The 13,146-nt window shown below is 45.2% G+C and overlaps 1 protein-coding gene across 2 annotated transcripts in view; it reads right to left on the bottom strand.

Moving 5' to 3' along the window:
- Positions 1–13,146, bottom strand: part of SDK1 (sidekick cell adhesion molecule 1) — a 901,672-nt gene that overhangs the window by 137,876 nt on the left and 750,650 nt on the right. For both annotated transcript variants that reach the window (XM_081298615.1, XM_081298616.1), the window contains exons 21-22: positions 9,205–9,396; positions 6,258–6,379 (exon numbers count right to left, since the gene is read on the bottom strand). In XM_081298615.1, coding sequence (XP_081154741.1) covers positions 6,258–6,379; positions 9,205–9,396 — 314 coding nt within the window. The remainder of the gene's footprint in view (positions 1–6,257; positions 6,380–9,204; positions 9,397–13,146) is intronic.

The raw sequence follows: 13,146 nt of genomic DNA, 5'->3' as shown, positions 1-13,146 counted from the left end.
GCCGCAACTCACCTCTGCTTCCCCTCCTGACTATTGCTGTTTCCTAAAGAGCCGGAGGTGCACCTCCAGTCCTTCCGCAGCTCTTCAGAACTAAGCTTATTTCTACACATGAACACTTACTCTCTAGGAGCACTAGACACAAATGGCTCAGATCATGAGCTATAGCAGGATAAAATTCTCTTTTGGTTTTGAAATTTCAACCAGCTGTACCACTACAGAACTTTTAGACTTGCAGAGTTAATTTCAAGTATCTCAGAAAGAATACTGCTAAGGGGCTTCCAGTTCTGGCAAGGTGGCAGAAAAAGAGCCTAACAAGATGCTCACTCTGAAAGCCAGGGAGAAGGGGTATTATAGGAAGTGACTGAGTGACTGCCTGTGATCTTTAAAACTGTCAAAGTCACAAAAGTCAAGGAATGGCTGGGAGTGGAGGAGACTGGGGGATAGGACAGCTGGCTGTGGCTGGGGTCCTGGTCAGATCCTTAGTCACCTAGCACATTTGGGGACAACTGGCAACCCTTGGACGGGCCTTCTGGTGAAGTTCTGTGTAGGCTTCCTGCAACTTTTTTTGCAGTTTCTAAAATGATTTCAAAATGAAAAGCAAAGTTAAGCTTCAGGGAAATTGAAAACTACAGGTTAAATGTTGAATGAGTAGCCATGCACTGACAGAGTTAGCCTGCAAGGAACAGCCCCAGGGGCCACACAACCAGGATGTGGCCCCCAAGTAGGCACCAGGCCAGGGAGTGTCCTTATCTTGGGCATTCAGAGCATAGCAGGCCTAGGGAAGGGGCAGGGTGTCCTCTGGGAAGGCATGGAGCCTCTCATATCATTGTCCCCTGCAGAATTAAACCCTTCAACCCTCTGAGGAAGAACCAGGGAGAGGCTAGAAGGCAGGGCATGTGTGTCCCACCTTGGACCTGGCACACAGGGCCCCACAACAGAGGGGTAGATGTTCAATCTACTCTATCACCTGGGAAGCCACACAAATGGAACATAGCCCCAAACCCACCCCTGAGCCTCTCACAAACTGATGTGGGGGGTCTGATGTTTTATGTGCAAACAGGACTGAGGAACACTGAGCGCCTCTGAGGCCCCCAAAAGTCCTTGGCATGTGCCAGCGAGGTCAACCATGCCCCTGCATCTCACCTCGCCGGCTGAGCTGTGCAAATGCAATCAGATATTCATTTACGAAAACTGGAGAGAAAATAAACCACAATCTTAAAAACCAAGCCAAACCCAACAGGCAGAAAAAGCCAAGTTCACTTACAGACATGGATAAAAAATCTGAACTTAAAACAAAATCAAACAACAAAAACATCACATCCAGTGTCATCTCAGGACACTGTGATGGGGACACCTTAGAAAAATAATGTGACCATCTTGCCCACAGATGAAAGCAGAAAAATGATGAATGACTCAATGAGTGAAAAGTGTAATTTGATATAATTTAACTTATTTATGATTTTTAAAACTCCAAGAAACAAAACAAAATACCAAATCCACTTGTAGCAAAGCAGGACTAGAAAAGAATTATCTCAACCCAGTATAGGCTAGCTGTAACAAAAGACACTTTCCATGAATATTGTACATATCGTACTTGATGCTAATACCTTAAAGAATTTCTATAAAGTTAGTAGTTAAAAAAAAAACTCTGCCTTCTATGATTGCTCCAATTTTATATGATACAGAGGTTATTGCCTTTCCAGAAGGGTTGCAAAATAAATAAATAAAAAGAAATAAAAAAGAGAAAGAAAGGATGTAAAGATTTCAGAGGAAGAAACAAACTGTCACTACTAACAATCCATGTGAATTTTTTACATAAGGTTATAAGGGAACTAACAAGAACATTCCCGAAGTTTTTTGCTTGTAGCACCACACTCCAGGCTGAGCAGCAAAATGCCCAGCTGGGATCAGACAGGAAACTCCATGCTTTATGTCCTGCCTGTAGAATGGGACAACAGGAGCCAGAGAAGCACAGTGAGCACTGGATGAGCTGGTGTTCCTGCATGCCAGCAGCCAGAGCAGAATGTAGTTAACTATGTAGACATTAATTAATTCTCACAATGATCTTACAGATATCCTGCTGACCCATTTCACAGATAAGAAAAATCAGACTCACAAACAAGTCAAGAATAATGTCCTGGAGGATCCCAGGCCCTTCTCTTTATATGGCAGTTTTCAGAAATACTCATTGACCCTGATTTCCCTGCTCTTCTGAGAGCCCAGAGGAGTTAGAAATAGGACTCCAGTGTTGTGACAAGAAGAAAGGAGCTGACACAGTAGATTTAGACAAATGGGGTGACATATCATGTTCCTGGACAGAAAGGATCAGCATCATGAGGGACCAAGAAGAGCAACTGAGAAAATTCTAAAAATCCCAATCAGTGGATGTGTGTGTGTGTGTGTGTGTGTGTGTGTGTGTGGCCCTGGGAAGATTTTACAAGATAGTAAAACATTTTAAAACCTCTATAATTAAACAATGTAGAATTAGTGCATGAATAACTAGACTAATAGAATGGAATAAAAAGTTCAGAAATAGATCCAAGTGTATATGGAATTTAATGTTACAAATCAGGAGGAGGAAAAAAGTGGATATTTTATAAAAGGGCCATGGGACAATTACATAGCTATTTGCAAACGGATTCATACCTCACTCCATATATAAGGACAAATTCTAAATGTATGGAGCTCTCTACATAAAAATGAAGTCATAAAAGTGGCAGCAGAAAATGTGGTGAATTCCTTTATAACCTGAAAGTGAAGAAAACCTTCTTATCTGACTCAGAAATCCAAAAGCAAGCAAGAGAAGATTCTTAAGTTCGACTTCAATTCTTTTTTTGCATGGCAAACATATATATACATATTTCTCATGGGAATGCAAAATATTACCACCTTATACAAGAAGAAGTGGGATTTGGCAATGTCTAGAGAATCTCCATGTATAGTCACTGTTTGATCCAGAAATCTCAATTCTGAGAATCTACCCCAAAGATTCAGTGGCAAAAATATAAAATTATACAAAGGCTGAAAACAATCTTCTGGCAAAATAATGTGCCCCAAATATGTCCATACCTGTTCCCTAGAACCTGTGAGTATGTTCTCTCAGCTGGTGGAAGATTTTGAAGACATAATTAAGGTTAAGAGCCTTTAAACCAGGAGATTGTCCAAGTAGATCCAAAGCAAGCAGAAGAGTCCTTAAAAGAAGAAGAGTGCCAGAGACGAGGCTGAAGGAGGGGAGAATCAAACTCTGAGACTCAACTTATTGTAACAGACTCTGAAAATTGGGGAGGGACCATGAGGCACAGAATATGGTGGCCTGTGGCAGCTGGATGGCCTAGCTAACAGATCCTCATAAATAGGATCTCAGTCCTGCAACTACAGGAAAATGGCACTCTGCCAACATCTTCATGAGTTTGAAAGTGAACTCCTCCCCAGAGCCTCTAGAAGAGACCCTGCCCTGGGGATGCCTTGAGTTTGGCCCATGAAACCCGTGTTGAACTTCTGACCTATAAAACTATGATACATTTGTGTTGCATAAGGCAATAAGTGTTTGTTAATTTGTGAGGGCACTGATATAAAATGAATACCCACTCCAAATGTGCCCCCAACTAAAGGGCTAGCTAAGTAGACAATCCCCAGTGCATGCCCTCTGGGGAGACCTGTCCATGTGCAGGAAGTATCGAGGGAGCCATCTACATGGATGACCAGTGAGCTTCAGGATGCTGTCACACGAGGAGTGTGAAGTTCAAGATGCTGCCTTCCATGTAAGAAAGCGGGATATGAATATATAAATTTGCTTATGTTGCTGGGGGGAAAAAGAGATTAATTCCAAACCTAAAACATGTAGCTATCTATGGGAGAGACAGGAAACAGGGTGAAGGGGGGACTAAGGTGAACATAAATTTCTCTGAATGTGACTTTTTAAAAAACAGTTTTGATTTTGAGATCATGAATGAATTACATGCTCCGAAATAAATTTAAAATTTTTCTAATAATATTCCTAAAGAAAATAATTTGATTTTTTCCTTTTTATTGGTTCTTTTAAGCAAAATAATTTTTTAAAGAAATTGGTCATTAAAAATTGAAGCAAAAAAATGAAATACATGAAACAAATTCACTTATTCTCTATTAAGCTGGTGGTTACACAGTCAAAAAAAAGAAAGAGTTACACAGCATGACTTTAGAATTCAATGTTTTGACTGTATATGCATGGTAAAATGTATCTTAGAGACAAACACTCAAATTGCATTTGATAGTTACACTACTGAAATCACCATTTTGAAACTCTTAATATAATAGTCACATAGAATAAGTATTTATGTATGGGTTTCTAAAAAACACAATTTTAGCATAAGAAAAATGATATTTAATATATAAATTCAGGAATAATAATCTTAAAAACTGGAATGAGAATATTGATATGTATTCATCATTAAAAAAATTTTGTAGTTGTAGATGGACACAACTCCTTCATTTTATTTGTTTACTTTTTTCATGTGGTTCTGAGACTCGAACGCAGTGCTCCTCACATGCTAGGCAAGCTCTCTGCCACTGAGCTACACCCCAGCCCATGTATTCATCATATTTTTAAAAATATCATTTCCTCTTTCTGTCCACTGGAAAGGTCTAGAACCAATGACCAACTGATAGCAATAATCACCCATCCCTCTGGTGCCAGGTTATGGTCCTTTAAGACCCCTCTACACTAAATGAAACCAAGGCCTATCAGATGGAGGGATGGCTCCACCTGAGCTTGGGGCAGGAAGGTACAAGCTGGGCCTGAGCGGCCTCAGAAAGCAAAGTAGTCACCAAAAATAGGTGGCTTCGAGTAATGGGGTTCAGGACAAGAAAGACTGCCCAGGCTAAAGATGGATGAATTTGGGGCTCAAAAAAGAATAATGACAGCAGGCGCCTGCAACATACTGAATATATAAAACCCTAAATCCCTATACTTCCATAATAAAATTCAGGGAAAGAGATAGCAGGCAAAAAAAAAAAAAAAAAAAAAAAGAGGGAAAGAAAAATCTTAACATTAAAAGTAACAGGGATAATTGGTAATTAAAGGAAAAGATATCAAGGTTCTTCTACATTTTCTTCTAAGATTTCCAAAGTTAACTTCTATTATTTTGGTTTTCATCCACTGGGGATTGATTTTCTTGATTAGATGTGAAGCAGGGACATATTGTTACATTTCTAAGTAAATAAATGTTCCAGCATCATTTATGGATTGATCCCATGTACATGGTTCACACTTTGAGGATCCTAAGTAGGTTTCCAGAAACGTCTGCTTGATGAAACTTGTTAAGATGTGGATGGACTCCGTCCTGATTTATGGCCAGTTTCCAGGAGTGACAGCCTTACCATCACCCAGTGCCAGTGCAGGCATTAAAGCTACTAGGGTTTCACTGCAGACAATCACCGCTCGGAAACTTTACTGCTCTCGTAATCTGGCTCTTTATCTTTTTTCTCCTGCTTTTTTTAGAACACAGAAGTGGCAGACTGTGGTATTCACCCCTGTTGGTGGGTCCTGTCCAAGTACAGCCCTCTCACAGACACCCCAGCCCTGCAGTACCGCTGTGTGCCTTGGCATCAGAACCCGAGTCTTTCCCACGGCTCACTCTGGGATCCCGTGTGATCTGTGCCCACTCTCACCATTCACTTCGCACCTCTGTGTGCTGCCTCCTGCTGCCCTCCAAACCCAACCTGGGAGTTCCTTCCTGAGACCCAGAGGTCCTTCCACCCAAGAGAGAACATTTCCCTGTTACAGCAGAAACCTCATCAGTTTTTGCTTATTGCTAAATCCTCCATGCCTAAAATAGTGCTTGGAGATAGAACATGCTCCAGAAATACTATTGAATGAATGCATATTCTTTGACATACAAGTTGTGCTAAACAGTCAATCCCATCAGTATATTTGGTAGCTGATTGTGATGCAGAAGTTTAAAAACAAACCAGTCAACTGGGTTTTCAAATTTGGGGTACCTATTTTGAAACAACTTGAATTTGAACTCTTATTCTCATTCTTTTGATCACCCAGTAAGTAGGACCCTGTCTTCCCTGGTCTTGGCACATCCTGTCCCCAGCATCTGAGTTGGTTCTATCCTCTCCTTCTCCTCCTCTAAGCACAATCACATCAATTGTCCCTACGTCCTTGCTGCTGCTATTGGGTTGTCCTGCAAGCATCATTCAACCGTCCCTCAAGGACAGATCCCTATGATACTTTCTGGAAACTTCAGCTTCTGGTTTTATGAGACACATACCTGACCCTCCACAATCCATCTGGAGATGGATGTCTTCCCATCGTAGCCTGGCCGGAACTGCAGAGTAGCTGAGCGAGGGCTGATGTTGGAAATGACTAGGTTGGACGGTGCCCCAGGAAGGTCTAGAGATGAATGAGAGAGGGAGGTGGGGTTAAATTCTGTCAAGACTTAGGCAGGTATCATGTCAGTTTTGTGCCAGTTTCTATACCAAGAAAGAGTTGTTTTTCAAAACGATGAAAGTAAAAAGTAGCAGAACTTCCTCCAGGATAGAATCGAGCCTGTCATCTACCAGGCTCCAGGCTACCTGAAGTGGCCCTAGGAGGCACATGTCTCATTTCTTTCTGAACAGACATGGTAGTTAATTAATAAGTATTTGTTGAATGAGCAAAGGGTGAATGAATGTAATTCCTCCCATCTGCTAAAACCACTAAGTGTTGTGTCCAGCTTTTTTTCATCATTCCCATGATGCCCTGGGAAGGAGGGTCAGGGAGGCCAGGGACAAGGATGGCTTCTAGGTAGCATGACATGGCAGGTGTTCAGGTCTTAGGCTTAGGCTTCTTGGGTCTGGTTTCCAAGACAACCAAATGCAGGTGACAGTTCAGAACTCTTTCCACTTTGCCTGTATTCTGTTGCTCTGGCAACGAGACAAGGTGGAAGGTGGGTGTGCGCGGAAGGAGGCTGCCATCATCTGAGCCTCCCCATGGCTCACGCTGTCTCGCAGACTAGACACCCTTGGGTGGGATGCTCCCCAAAGAACCTTTCCAGCTCACGAGTGCAACACTGTGTGTTCAGATGAGAGATCTGATGATTTATATAATAATTTCGTATTATTTGTTAGGTGATGCACAATACCCTAGAGAAAGATAATGGGATAAAATGAAAAAAAGAAGACTTCAATTCAAGCCAGCTTTCTACCTGCAGTGTTCCTAAGGAGTGACTTCCTAACATGCATTGCTGGGGCATTTAAAGGCACTTGTCAGGGACAATAAAACCACTTGGTCATCAGTTCAATATTGGCACACGCGGGGTCTCTAGGATCTCAAGGGTCCTTCTGCATCTAGTTTAATGAATTTGAAGCAGAAAATGTTTAAACTGGAGGACAAGAGACTCTTTTCGTTATATTCCTCGGCTCTCAGTCACTAATGGATATGAATGAACCTCAAGAAGGGCAAACAGAACACAGCTCCCCAGAAGGGTCTGTCCTCACAGCATGCTGCCCACAGCTGATTCCTGTGCCCAGGTATGCCGCAGGATGGCTCTCCAGCTGTAGGTGACCTGTCCTGCAAACACAGAACAGCAGCCCCCACTCCCTTCACCCTTGACTAACAGGCCTGATCTATTTGCCCCCAGATCGCCCCACTGCAGGTTCAGGTGTGGCATGGACACAGTAATGCTGGATGCAGAGGGCATCTGGAGGTCAGTGAGCCCAGTCTCCTGCCCTGGATAGACAGTGTCCAAGCCATCCCAAAAATACCCTGGTAACTCATGCACGGGTGTACTTCCCATGCTGCCCTCCGTCGGTGTGTGCAACCCTTATAACAAATTAAACAGTGCCACATCATCACCAGTGTTCTGAGAGTACTAATGATATTTCAAATATGTGCTTTGGGAACTGGCTTAAAACACTTTAAATATGTGTTATGGGAACTGACTACTTGTGTAAGATAAATGAAGATATGAAAAAGAATCTTTCTGTAGGTCAAAGACTTAAAACAAGGCTGAACTGCCTCAGAGCAGCGGTTCTTGAGTGGCATTCAGTTGCAGCAGCTTCGCCTGAGCACTGATGACCTCAGGGTCATTGCAGATCAGACCCTGGGGGCAACTCTGCTGCAGGACAGGCCTGTGGATTTTGCACAGAGGCAGTGTGAGGGCCACGACTGGATGGGCAGAAAGACGTGCCCCCGTGTTCCCTGCTGGGGGTGGCTCAGTCCAAGGGAGCGCTCCTCCAGCAAGGGCCAGGGAGGGCAGAGTGTCTTGTGGCAGAGAACCAGAGAACCTTATGACTAAGTGGCACCAGAGTAGCACCATGGGGGAGGTATGGGACAGCAAACGGTGGTTCACAGGAGGACTTTCACTGTCTTTGTTTTATGTGTCATGTATTCTCTTCCAATCACTAATGCCACCCTCCCAGGAGAATAGTTGAGTCATGAAGCCTGAACTGAAAGTGAGGCAAGTATGGGGACAGGTGTGGCTTCCCGTGGGTCTTTTAGACTTTACACATGAGGCAGTCATGTTTCTCTCAAATACAGCAAGCTGACATCTTTTAAATGGCAAGAGACTTATAGCTTTAATTAAAGAATTGCTCTGACCTCCCCATGACATTTTCTCACATTCACATGTATTTCTGATTCTCTGCAAAAACACCTTTATTTTAAATGTAAACTTTATAATTGGAGAAAAAAGAGATGGGTAGCAATTTTCTAAAGCTGGAATGAGTGTGTGGAACATTTAGGAAGATAGCCTGAATTTCAAAAGGACAGGTCTGAGTCTGGTGGCACTGGAGCACCAGCTGGATGAGGGCAGCTTGCCAAGCACACCCCCAGCTCAGGCCCCTGCCCTCTGCCCCCTGCCTTCTGTCCCCTGCCCCTGGCCCATTCTTCCCACTGTCTCCTGCTCCTTTTTCTCGTTGAAACCCTCAGTTTGTACTTCTTGTAAAGTGAGTATCGCTCTATGCTTCCTATTCTAAATGGCAACCTCTCCTTCCCCCTTAACACATTTCCACTCGCAGGAGAGACAAGGACAATCCCCATCAGATAAGCTGGAGAGCGAGGCTGAAGGCAGCCGATGCCTGCTTACCCTCCTGCTCAGAGTGGTCCAGCAGGAGGCTGACACTCTACCCTGTTCAAGGCATTCAGTGGGTTCTGCAAGGAAATGCCATTGACCTTGAGGGTCAGGAATCTGTATTGGAAAGATGAGAGCAGGAAGGGTGCTCAGGGATCTTACCGACCTGGGGGCACTCCAGAAGAGATGGTGGATGAGGTGGCCAGGCCCACCCCTGCTGCAGTCAAGGCTGCCACGTCAATGGTGTAGGTGGTGAGGGAGGACAGTCCTTTGATTTTATATTCGTGTGTTGTGCTATTGAGGGTGTGCGTGAGCCGAGAGTCGTTCTTTCCATACACCTCCCAGGAAATCTGATAGCCTGAAAGGACAAACAGGAGTTGAGTTGTGACTCCCACCAGCCTGAGGACTGAGACCGATGCCATGCCATTATCTTGGCAGATCTGGGACAGCTGAGGCAAGGAGGAAGCTCAGCTACATCTGCCAAGGTCACGATGGGATTCATGGCCCTGCCCAAATGGAAATGAAGCAGGGCTCCTGCCTCTGTGCCCCACAGAAGTTTGCCATACCCCTTCTTTCACTGCAGTGGCAGTGATTCCCCAACACAGTGAGCCTCAGGAAGCTGGTGTGTAGACAAAGAGTGGTGGATGATTATCATCAGCTGCTTGCTCTGCATAGCTCCTCTTGTCTAGTTATGTGTAGTGCATTCTGCCAATATTTCCATTTTAAGAAGCTACTGTTTTCGTGATATTGTGCTCTAAGCCAATGGCTTGCTCTTGGGTTGCATCTGGTTTCATCCCTTCTACCTGTTCCTTTTTTAGATGATTGACAGACCACTCTTCCAGTTTGCAAAGTGCTATCCCTGGAAAAGTTCCTTTTTACCCGAGTGTGTGAGTTTTGCTTCTAGCTTTCCTTCTTCCCTTTTTGGATATTCTGTTTTCCTAGCAAAATTTAATTTCCCCCTATACTCTCTTCCATCCTGCAGGGCCTCATGATCACAATTTATCCAACTCTCACAACTTGAGGCTTGGAGAAAAAGAGATCTGACTAGTGCCTGAGTCACCTTCCTCAGAGGGGTAGAAAACGCTTAACATGTCTTTTAAATAAAGAGGGAGACCATGATGGAAAGAGCTCTTGGGTCCAAGATACAGGAAAACTGCTGAAAGCACTTGCTCCCCCTTCTCCTCAGTCAATAAGCTCGGGGATGCTAAAGCACCAGGATGCATCCCAGCTTCTCTTTCTGATGAAAGTAATAAATAAAGCTGGAAAGTTGCATTTGTAGGTGAACAAGAATTTAGAGGAAAGCATCGTGGGACTTTAATATTTTAGAAAACAAAAAAAGACTAATGTCAAAACCAGCTCCCTGCTCACTGTCCCTGTAGTTCTCATGCAATCTGGAAAGCTCAGTGTGCAGGCCCAGACACTCTCAAGCTGAGTGGTTCATCCAGGAACAGCAAAAGAACAAAGGTTCCAGAGGGGTTCTGGCCACAGTGCCACAGGGCCACCAGAACACCTGGAATTACACTGGTCAGTGGCTGGGTGGGTCTTTGCTCCAGCCATGTAGACCCCTATGCAACCTTCCTCTGTGCAGGTTCCCACTACCTCTTGGAACCAGACCCCTTTTCCTCTGCACAGTGCTGGCTTGCTGACTCCTGGCCACTGCCTCCTCCCAGCTCCCCAGGGTTGGGTCTCAGGCTCTCCCTCCTAACCTGCTGCCCAGCCAGCTCATCTGTACAAACCAGCACTAAGATCACTAGGCTCCTCATTAGTTCTTTCCTTTTGGCTAATTTGAAATTTTGGAAATAATTATACAATTAACAAAACAAAAACCTTCAGGATAATGAACACTAACAATATCAAACAGAGTGTGCACAAGGTCCCTGGGAACATCCTAAGTACTCCTCATGTAACCCACATAGCACACCTTTGACACTGGAAAGCTGCCATCCTCATTTTACAAAGGGGAAATGGTACAGGGAGCTTCAGGAACTTGCTAGACCAAGAGGCACTTCTAGGTCCAGGCTGCTCCTCAGCATGACAATGTCCTGCCACCCATGCCAACTTCTCCATAGTGTCTGAAGAATGTGTCTCCATAGGTCAGACACATGACCTGACCTTGGTGGGTCATGCCTGATAAATGTCTAAACAATGTGACACCTGGGGTCTATGCTGAGTGCACAGAAAGGGGGAGGGGGGGCTTTGTGGAATGTTTCCACCTTATCTGTCAGGAAATTTGACTTATTTAAAGATGGTTATTCATCAGAATTTACCAAAACACAGAATTTTCCAAGACACTGAAATTTACAATAAGAGCTCATCAGGTCAACATGGAGCTGAGACACAGCCATCCCAGCCTCTTTAGTAAGCACAGCATTGTTGGGATTTATTAGAATCAAAATTGAAAATATGGTATGCTCAAATTGTTATGGATACAAACAAAAACCAAATGAACAACTAAGGAGCCTGCTCTGCTTAGCAAGGCCCTAGAAAAACATCATCAGGGAGAAAGGCCAGCCCAGACCTCACAATGAAGAGCAGCACAGGACACAGCAGCACAGGACTCAGCAAGCCCACAACGGACAGGGCAGCGGGCACGTGGCAGCTGAGGATGCCCTCCAACTTGTGTGCAGCTTTGGGGACGTGCTGGGTGGACCCAGCCGCTCTGGCCAGAGACTGTTTCATCTGGCTCTAGTGCCCCTGTATGAAAGGAGAGGGGAGGGGCGCCCGGAGCTGGGCCGGAGCCTCCAGCTTGCGTCCACCTGCTCCGAAAGGCTGCCTAACTGAGACTAATGACCAGAGGAGCTTCAGAAATAATTTTCTGTTGATCTGAAGTAAATTCTCTACAAGAGAGCAGTGCATCCAATCACAAACTGTCTGTCTGCATCCCAGCCCTCATAAATCAGAGCGTACAGAGGGAGGAGTGGAAGACACTGAAATTTACAATAAGAGTCCGATGGGCAATTTACTCGGGTGGGTGCTTGGCTGCCCCTGCTCAGCGTTTCCCTTTCATTCTGGCCCCAAATTAAGACCAAGGCACAGGGGGGCCTGATGTGGCTGGGCTGATAAAGCAGGATTTCCAACAGACCCCGACCATACAGCGTGCAGGGCACAGGACCAAGCCATCAGCGAGGGGCCCATGCTCCTCCCTGCCGAGGCCTTCAGCATCAGCTGCCCTGAGGGCCAGGTCTTGGGGAGGCGCGTGGGCTCTAGGGGCCTTGGTGGCCTGCAAATACAGCTTTTCTTTTGCTATACTTGATAAAATATCTCCAGTACACAGAGACCTCCATGGTGCTGCTGGAATGTTCCATGGGAGAGTCTATGTGGGGTGCCACTGAGAGCCACACTGAGGGTAGGTGTCACAGAGAGGTGACGGGGCGATTTTCCAGTGACACAGCCATCCACCTCACCCTTGGAAACCTTCTCCTCTACAGTACTGCTCAGACAGAGCATGGGCACCCATTGCAGTTTCTGAGGATGGGGTGTGCTTTATAGTGTGGGCAGAAACAGAAACACAGGCCACGTGCAGCGAGGTGGGAACAACATGGCCCCCTGAGAAGAAGGACAGAGTCTGTGGCAGCACCATCACCAGCAGCCCAGGCAGTGGTGAGAGGCAGGCTGGCAGACTCCTACTCGCAAGAGCCCCAGCCTTCTGAAGGTGAAGTTCCACAATAAACCATAGGCGTATGCTTGTAACTACAGGTATTTGTTTAAATAAAATACGAAAATGAGTTCATTAAGCCCTATTAGCTGGCAAGAACAGCTGATCATAAATTGGAAGTATTGGCACCCACACTTGGCTATGCAACTTGGGGAACTCAACCTACTCCGCTTGCTATTCCCCCTCAGGCTTTAAAGTGAGAATGGAGACTGCACTGAGATCAGAGGGACAGGGCAGGCTACGCCCATGTCTGAGACAGGGACACCCTTCTGAGACAAGATGTCTACCCAGGAGTCTCATCCAGAGTTCTGGAACACGGCAGACTGCCTTGAAATGCCAACTGGGCAGAGAGGAATTGCCAGTTTCTCTCCCTTGGTAGCCTGCTTCTCAACTGGTGGCAAGCATGGCTTTGTTCAGTGCCAGGGTTACCCTGAGGGGTGCACATACAAGGCC

The sequence above is a fragment of the Spermophilus citellus genome (assembly GCF_964194105.1).
Source record: "Spermophilus citellus genome assembly, chromosome: 6".
Lineage (NCBI taxonomy): Eukaryota > Metazoa > Chordata > Mammalia > Rodentia > Sciuridae > Spermophilus > Spermophilus citellus.
Note: the sequence above shows the minus strand (reverse complement) of the source record. Positions and strands in the feature narration are given on the sequence as shown.